At 41.2% G+C, this 8704-nt stretch overlaps 1 protein-coding gene across 1 annotated transcript; it reads right to left on the bottom strand.

Annotated features, from left to right (window-relative positions):
* Positions 1 to 1084: 1084 nt before the first annotated feature.
* Positions 1085 to 4218, bottom strand: LOC138879263 (uncharacterized). Its single transcript, XM_070158867.1, has 5 exons — positions 4027 to 4218; positions 2888 to 3515; positions 1927 to 2332; positions 1549 to 1690; positions 1085 to 1429 (listed from the first exon to the last, which is right to left on the bottom strand). Exons 1-5 carry the CDS (start codon positions 4216 to 4218, stop codon positions 1085 to 1087), a joined length of 1713 nt encoding a protein of 570 aa, XP_070014968.1.
* Positions 4219 to 8704: the final 4486 nt, after the last annotated feature.

Genomic DNA, 8704 nt, shown 5'->3' with positions numbered 1-8704 from the left:
CATGGAAATGGAAAATTATCTTTTGGACTTGCTTTGTTGAGATCACAGTAATCAACATTAGCTAACCAAGTAGGGTATTGCATGACTCGAATGACCTTTGCGTCCAAATGTTTTGTGATTTCTTCCTTGATCTTCACACTCATATCAGTCTTGAACTTCCTTAACTTCTACTTGACGGGAGGGAATGCCAGGTCAGTTGGTAATTTGTGAAACACCAAGTCAATACTTAGACCCGGCATGTCGTGATATGACCATGCAAAAATGTCTTTATATTCAAATAGTACTTCGATTATTTCCTTCTGTTTCATCATCATAGTCTATTTCTTGGATTATTACTTTAGAGTTAGATTGGCTTTTAAGACTTGACCGAAGATTCCTCATGCATGTCATGTCATTAAAACCAACATAAAAAGAACTGTACAAAGAAAGAAAAAATGACACTATCATGAGTAATGGAAAAAGGGAAATTGCATTTCATTAAAAATAAAGGATAGGAGGGTTTGTACATCAAAACAAGAGAAAAATAAAAATTTGGATTACAACTCTGGAATACTCCAAATAACAGAAAGGAAAACAAAGCAAACTACCAAGACTCCTTCGAGTAGGGAGAGGAGTAGCATTCCAATTATTAAGCTTCACTTTCGGCCCAATATACTGCACGTCTGCTTGGCTAGAACCTTCCCCAATTTCTACCATGTTCACCACTTCAAATAGACTCTGGAACCTTTTAACCAAATCTTCATCAAAGTCAACCATAGGCTTTGGAACTGCTGACACTGGATGCTTCACGACCTCTGACTTGATGAAAGACCGGGAGAGACGTGGGATAGGCTTAGGAAGCAATCGCGCCTTCTTTTTCAGCTTTCTAGCCTTCTTCACATCATCCTCTGTAGGCTTAAACCCCAGACCAAATGTACCCAGATTTTGAGACACTGCCTGCATGATACCTTGCAAAGATGCACCCAGACCCTTGTCCGCCAGAAAATCATTCTTCAACATTTCATTTGCTACCATGACGGTCACAGAAACTAACATTGGATCTGGAATGTATTCCCTTTCCGGAACCTTCTCAACTGACACTGTTTCAGAAATTTGGCCCCTTATCAGCTTCAACCTTAATAAATGGGACGGATGTATACTTGTAAGCACAAAAGTTCTCATCACCATGCACAATGACTTCCTGTCTGTCCCACTCAAACTTTAAAATCTGGTGCAAAGAAGACATGACTGCTTTGGCAACATGTATCCAAGGCCTACCCAACATCAAATTGTAAGAGACAGCCACAACCAGTACCTGGAACTCCATGGTAAATTCAACTGGTCCTATTTTTAGTTCAAGAACGATATCGCCAATAGAGTCTTTTCCCCCTCCATCAAAACCTTGTATACATATACTGTTCTTGTGGATCCTCTCAGCATCAATTTTTAACTTGTACAGAGTAGAGAGAGGGAAAATGTTTGCATTTAAACCATTGTCAACTAATACCCTTGTGACCATAGAATCTTCGCATTTCACTGTGAGATAGAGGGCCCGATTGTGTTCCGTACCCTCCAGAGCAATTCATTATCCGAAAAGGTAATCCTGTTTGACTCAAATATCTTAGTGATAATCTTCTCCAAATGGTTCACTGTGATCTTGTCAGGAATATGAGCTTCATTCAGAATCTTCATAAGGGCCTGATGGTGCTGTCTAAATGTATCAATAATGATGGAAAAGAAATCTGAGTGGGGGTCTTTCTTAATTGTTATACTATGGAGTAATCATGCACCTTCATTTTTCTCAAAAATTCTTCTGCTTCCTCTTCGGTGACTAGTTTCTTCACTAGAATTGGACCATCTTTGGGCGGTTTAGTCTTCCTTAATTCCTCTGGAGCAAAGCATCTCCCCGAACGAGTCAAACCCTGGGTTTCATTTACTTCTTCTTACACCTCCTTCCCTTTGTAAGTTACTATCACTCGCTTGTAATTCCATGGAACAACCATGGTGTTTTTTATCGATAACTGGGTCACTGGTATTATAATAACAGGGGCAATGCGGGCCCCTTCCACAATAATGACAGACTTACTTGCTATCCCCCGCATGACCACTTTCGGCTTTCCTTGCTTTGTTCCATCATCACCTGGTAACCCCTTCGCGACTACCACAGGCGGCTTATCATTTGGCCTGCTTAGCTTGTCTGTCAACCCTTCAACTATCAAAGATATTGCCTTTGTAACATTGGGAGTTTTGACTGGCTTACTTTTGCCGAAACGGATCATCATAACAAACTTTGAAGGTTTCTTGGGCTCCCCATACTTATGCACTATCTCAATCATGTGCGTTTCGGCATGGGCTGGCAATGGATTTGATTAATGTTCGGAGTTTCTGGACTCTGGACCACAATTTGGTTTGTATCGATGAGCTCCTGGATGGCGTTATTCAAATTCCAACATTTTTCTGTGTCGTACCCCGGAGCATCAAAACAATATGCACATCTGAGGGAATAATCCAGGTTCTTTTGAGTGGGGTTTGGTAATTTTGACTCAATTGGCCTCAGAAAATCCAAGTGCCTCAACCTCTAAAATAAGCTGGCATAATACTCCCCAAGCAGGGTGAAAGTTTTCTTCCGCTTCAGCCTTTCATCTCTATAATCTGGTCTGGGATAAAAGCCTGAACCAGTAGGGTTTCAGTTTGCTCGTGGAGTGGGTTAAGGATTTTGTGGAGCTAGTCCACGCCATTGCGGGTAAGGAGGGGTTGAGCATATGACTGTGCGTGGTGGACATGATATTGGGTGGCCTGACTGAATACTGAGGCTCTATTGGTGGGAAGTAGGGTTAGGGTGGATTATATGGAGTTTGGGTGTAGGTTTCAGGCTGGGGTCGAGGCTGGGTATATTGGTCATGCTTACCCGTTGGGTCATGCCAATATCCTGAGACGACCATAGCAACATCTTCTTTCTTTTTTTTCCCTAACACGCCCCCGGTGCCATTCTGGATTGCGTGCGTAGTTGCTTTGATAGCAGAGTAACTTATGATCTTGATCGATTTGAGTCCTTCCTCTACTATTCCTCCTATCTTAACCACTTTATTGAAAGACTTACCTATCGCCAAGATCAGATGACCCAAGTAAGTAGGCTCCAAGGCCTGAAGAAAATGCTCCACCATTTTATCTTCCTCCATTGGAGGGTAGACATGTGCTGCCTGTTCTCTCCAGCGAAAACCATACTCCCTGAAACTCTCACTAGGCTTTTTCTCTATCTTAGTCAAAGACAAGCGGTCTGGGACAATCTTTACATTATATTGGAAATGTCGAGCAAACGCTTGGGCCAGATTATCCCAATTGTATGACCTGATGTTGTCCTGGCGGGCGTACCACTCCAATGCTGCACCACTCAGACTTTGGCTAAAATATGCCATTAACAGTTCATCTTTCCCGCCGGCTCTCGTCATTTTGCTGCAAAATCCTCTCAAGTGGGCCACGGGGTCTCTGTGCCTGTCATACAAATCAAACATGGGCATTTTGAATCCAACAGGTAGCTAGATATCAGGAAACAAGCATAGATCCTTATAAGCCACGCTCACTTGGCCCCTAACCCTTGCATATTTCTCACGACTGCTCCAAGCTTTTTACCTTCCTAAATATCTCCTCGTGCTCCTTGTTTTTGTGTGGCTTCTCAGTTTCAATAGGAAGCTCAAAGTGTGGAGTGTAGGAGTAGTGATCTGGGACTTTGAAGGTGGGCTCTGGGGAATAATACTGGTTATCTTGGGTTTGAAATACCGGCTCACTAGAAGATCGATGGAGTGTAGCTGGTAGAGGTGCTACGAAGACAGGGGTAGCTAGTGGGGAGGGGGGAGGGTATCTGGTTGCTATGGCTAGTTGAGCTTGGGTGGCATGGGAAGTGGTGCCATGATAGTGGTTGTTAGGGGTGAAGCTAGGTGCGTGTTGTGGGGATAAATCATTAGTGGGGGCCTCTTGAGATTGAGCCAATGGTGGAATTAAAGCAGGGTTAGTGGGTCATGATGGTGGAGGGTGCCCTTGCATCCATACCTGGTACATTTCGGTCATCTTGTGCTTCATCTTATGTAACTCCTCTTTTAAACCAGGCTCAGATTCTTCCTCCTCTCTCGGCGGGTCAATAATACTCGCGTCCAATTCTTTGCCAGCCATGATCAACTTGTGTTTAAACCTGTTGTTGTACAGGTGTGTTGCCAGAATGCCAAACAAAATAACCACCTTCATGTTCTTAATGACAACAACAAACTTGTAAATGTTTAAGATTTAACAGATAGGCAACTGCACGTTTGGGGATGCAATGCACTTAAACAATTAAAAGTTTCTACTATGTATTTTAACGGTTTCATGCTTCATCCCGGCCTTAACTAACTCTTTTCATTTTGCACTTCCTCTTCTCTCTTTTCTTTTCTTTTCACTCCAGCCTTTCTTTAGTCACTATTGACCTTTCCCATTTGGTTCTTGTCGCTCCCCTTTTATTTTGCACTTATTTTTCTCTCTCGTTTTTGCCATTATTTCTTTTCACTCAAATTTCCTTCTCTTTTATTTTCCCTCTCTTTCCTTTTTTCTTTCTTCTCTATCTTTTTATTTTTATTTTAGGGTTATGATCGAATCCTATGGGGATTGCCTACGTATCATGATGCCGCATAAATCAGATCATTATGTAGTTCAGGGGATAAATGAAATATAAAACAAAGAAATATTTTTGGTTTTTCAAATTTTCATTAGATAAAACATTCTGATTTTCCTATATTACAATGACTCCGCCCTATAGACTTAAACATAAAAAGCTAACAGACTCAATACAGACTCGAAAGTGGACTTACAGACTCCAAAAGAATCTGAAAATATAGATTTGAAGGTGGGCTAACAGACTCCAAAAGAAACTACAAATACAGACTTGAAAAACAAAATCAGAAATACATAAGTGCCTCAACTACTGCTCTGGGGGCCCGCGGGACATCAGTCGGTCTCGCCGGGGGCCTACATGCCATATCTTCTTTGAGGCAATATAGGTCATCCATTATCTGAGGACAAAAATCATAACTAAAGTGAAGAACATGGACCTGGTCATGTCCTCGTATTCGTTGCACTTCTTCACAATACAATCAGCAATCCTTCTAACCCTCTTCATGATGATACTCTTCTCTTGTAGCAGCCATCCAATTTGTTGAGATCTAGCCTCCAAAACCTGTGCGGTCGTATGATTTTGCTCTTGCAGTTGTTGTAGGTCTTCTTTTAGTTGCGACATCAAGGCATAACAATGTTCTCTTTTTGCTTTGAAGTCTCTTGCCTGCTTGGGTCAGTTCGCTCTCAAGGGCATTGATCTTTTCCTTCAGACCCATGATTCCTTTGTCATACTTTTCCTTCAACTGTGGAACGAAGCTTGACCGTCCCTCCTCATTCTTAGCTAACTTTGCTCGGGCCTTTGCTAGTTCACCTTCAGTCTTTTCCAAATCAAATCCATAGTCACATACTCTCCGCCTGAGGTTGTCTATAGGTTTCTCATTTTTTTCACTTCTGGTACGGTTCTCAGCTGCTATTTTCATCTTTCAGATTTGGGCTCGAAGGGCTTCATTTTCTTGGGCAAACATCCTCCTTTTACCTTCCGCTTCTTGCGCCTGGAAATCATTATTGAATTCGGCGTTTCTTAATTTTTCTTCTAGGGTGTGAATGGTGGCTTGATACTTTTTCTCCTTTTCTCCCTAGGCCAACCTTTCTCGGACTTTAACATCGAAATCTTGAAAATGAGGTCTCTTGGCGGGCCTTTCAGGCTCGGGCTCCGGCCTATTATTTGCACAAGACCTTCTCTTAAACCACACGGCATAATCTAGATCCACCTCCCCCTTTTCAACATCTGGCAATGTAGCTTCTGGATGTAGCTTAATAACCTGGGTGGTTAGGTCTTCATCTTTGGGCACCACCTGATATCTCCCTAACTGCCTTAAGACCATTTGCGGTGCATATGGCTGGACACTTCTCAAACCCATCAACATTAGGTAACCCTTTGTAGCCGTCATATGTATGATTTCCGTCACAGGGAGCCATCCTATAGTCCACTCGACCTGACTTGCTTTTAGAGTTCCCAAGTGGGAGACCCAGGCTTCAAACCCTTCTAGAGCATTGTAGTCTTTCACCCTTTCCTTATAACTCTTGATGACATTATCTTTGCTTGAACCATAGCTTATGAATTTGGGGTGATGGTGGAGATGCTCAATCAACCACATTTGTAGAAGAACATTACAACCTTCAAAGAATTGAGCCCCAGACTTACACTATGTCAATGCTCGATAAATGTCTTCCAGCACTAACTGAGCAAGTGTGTGAACTTTTTTAGTGACGAGGTGCAATTTTGGCCATGTGGATATCCATTATCCCTTCTGCATTCTGAAAGACTATAATTCCCAAAAATTCCACTATGAAAGCGAACCGACAATGAATTTGCCAGATGCTCTTATCCTGTTTGTTGTTTAATCCCTTTTCATGCATTTCGAACCCAGTTGAGTTCCCTAACCCGAAATACAAGAAGTAGAAGGAACAATATCCTCTATTTACATGGGCCTTCTTTATTTGCTTACTGATATTCAGGAGATCAAAGAATTTGTGCACAGAGGGAGCCCTTGGGAATATAAGTTGGTTTTTCCTCAAGTCCCGGTCAAAGTCAATATATCCGGCTATTTCCTCCCGTGTAGAGGTGAGCTCAAAATTCGAGAAATGGAAAACATTGTGGACAAAAACCCAAAAAGTTACCAAAACCTTGATTAGATCCTCCGGTAGTTTGATTTCCATAATGTCTATAAGGGCACCCAACTGCTCTTTTACCCAATCCCGACCATCTTCATGTAGATTATTCCACCACATACGAAGTTGCAGCCGAGCCTGTTCTATGACCAATTTTGACGGGTTCTGGACAGTATTCATTTGTACCTGTGGATGGTTAAGGTTAGGGTTGACTCCGGTGGACTCTTTTGTGAAACAAGTTTTCAATTTCTAAAAGAAAAAATCTATGGAAAATGGCCCCCCTATGCTATGTTAACAAAAGTGGTCGTTTTTGTAAACATGGCCCCTTCACAATTCTAAATTAAATTTTGAGGCCCGGGGAAGGTACTTTATGGAAAAATGACACCTTATCGATAGACTTATCCGTTCTTTATGAATATAGCCCTTCGACAATTGAAAGATATTCTAAGGCTATTCCGGCAAGAATGGCTTAAGACATAACCGAAGCTAGGTCGGCTTATTCCCTTGAAAAAACCCTAAACTACATTTTATTTTATTATTACTTTTTCTTATTTTGAAAAAATAAAGTCAAACCTTATGTAGTTTGCCTACGTATCCCACATCCGGTGAGAATCAGACATGTGTAGTTCGGCCAATTTTGACAAAATCGGAAAAGACATGTTATTGACTCATTTTGAAATGACTCTTTTTCCTTAACTCTTTCTTTTTTGAAAATATTCGGCAGAGTTTTGAGTCATATTAAAATACCGGGGTTTTCAGAACCGGGCTTTATTTCCTTCTTACGTCACTCTTGGATTTTCACTTGATTTTCTTTTCCTACCCAGTCAACATGTAAGGCGAAACAAATAAATGTTCATATAGCACGTAGGATGCATCAGGATGGTCTGTTATTTTGGGTACACCTGTCTTAGACGGACCCAACCCCTGTGTTAAGTCCCCAAAGTCAAATGCACGTGATGCAAAAAAATTTCCTACTAGGGATCCGGCATGAGGTTATGTTATTCTAGGTTTAAACCTGGGACTGTGTTCTAGACCTAGCTTACCCGAGGGAACAACTCGAGATGAATATGGGGAAATGTACCGGGAGCACGAAAGTATGCCCGGTCTTGTTGCTGGCCCAGCCTCTTTCTAATTGGTATGGCTTTTAACAAAAAGTGGGCCACGCGTACGTGTGCACCGTATTTTAGAAGACTCAGAAGGGTGGCGTACAAAGGCATTTTAATAAAATTCAAACAATATCGAAATGGTAAATAAACAACAATTAGCACATTAAGTTCACAAAAATACAGTAATATTAACAATAAATGAAGCCAAATAAAATCATATTAAAAATCTCGAATTCTTGAACCCTGAACCAGAGATTCTGGGTTATTGGTCCCCAGCAGAGTCGCCAGAGCTGTCACACCTTCTTTTTCTACCCCGCAAGGGTATAAGGGAGTTTTTTTTCAATTTAAGTGATAATCGAAACGGAATTATTTATATTGAATTCAGAGTCGCCACTTGAGATAATTTATGGTGTCCCAAGTCACCGGTTTAAAATCCTGAATCGAGGAAATTGACTCTTATTTATGGTCCGCAAACACACAAATTCGGGTAAGGAATTCTATTAACCCGGGAGAAGGTGTTAGGCATTCCCGAGTTTTATGGTTTTAGCACGGTTGCTTTAATCATACTTGGCTTAATCAATTGTCTAATTACTTATTTTAGAACCTATGTGCATTCACCTATTTTAGTTAAGAAATTATCTTAAAAATAGGTCACCGCACGTGTACCAATTTGTTTGGCGCATCAAGAATTATGTCACGCGAACATGTCCACAATTAATAATACTTTGCTATTATTAAGAAAGTTTAGTCAAAGTTGAGCGAAAACATACTCCGATTTTGTTTTTAACATCGTAATTATGTCACATGAACGTGTACACAATCACGATGATAGATTAGCCATGCCTAGAACAAACTAGATATTCATA

This window comes from Nicotiana sylvestris, chromosome 10 (genome assembly GCF_000393655.2).
Source record: "Nicotiana sylvestris chromosome 10, ASM39365v2, whole genome shotgun sequence".
NCBI lineage: Eukaryota > Viridiplantae > Streptophyta > Magnoliopsida > Solanales > Solanaceae > Nicotiana > Nicotiana sylvestris.
This window is presented reverse-complemented; position numbering and strand designations above follow the sequence as displayed.

Bases quoted from the DNA above. Each gene is read 5' to 3' on its own strand.
- LOC138879263 (XM_070158867.1), bottom strand. From the start codon at position 4,218: ATGAAGGTGGTTATTTTGTTTGGCATTCTGGCAACACACCTGTACAAC. The intron at 1,691-1,926 runs GTAAGAAGAAGT...TGATACATTTAG, and splicing joins ACTTACAAAGGGAAGGAGGT to ACAGCACCATCAGGCCCTTA. The intron at 1,430-1,548 runs GTACGGAACACA...ACTCTGTACAAG, and splicing joins ATAATGAATTGCTCTGGAGG to TTAAAAATTGATGCTGAGAG.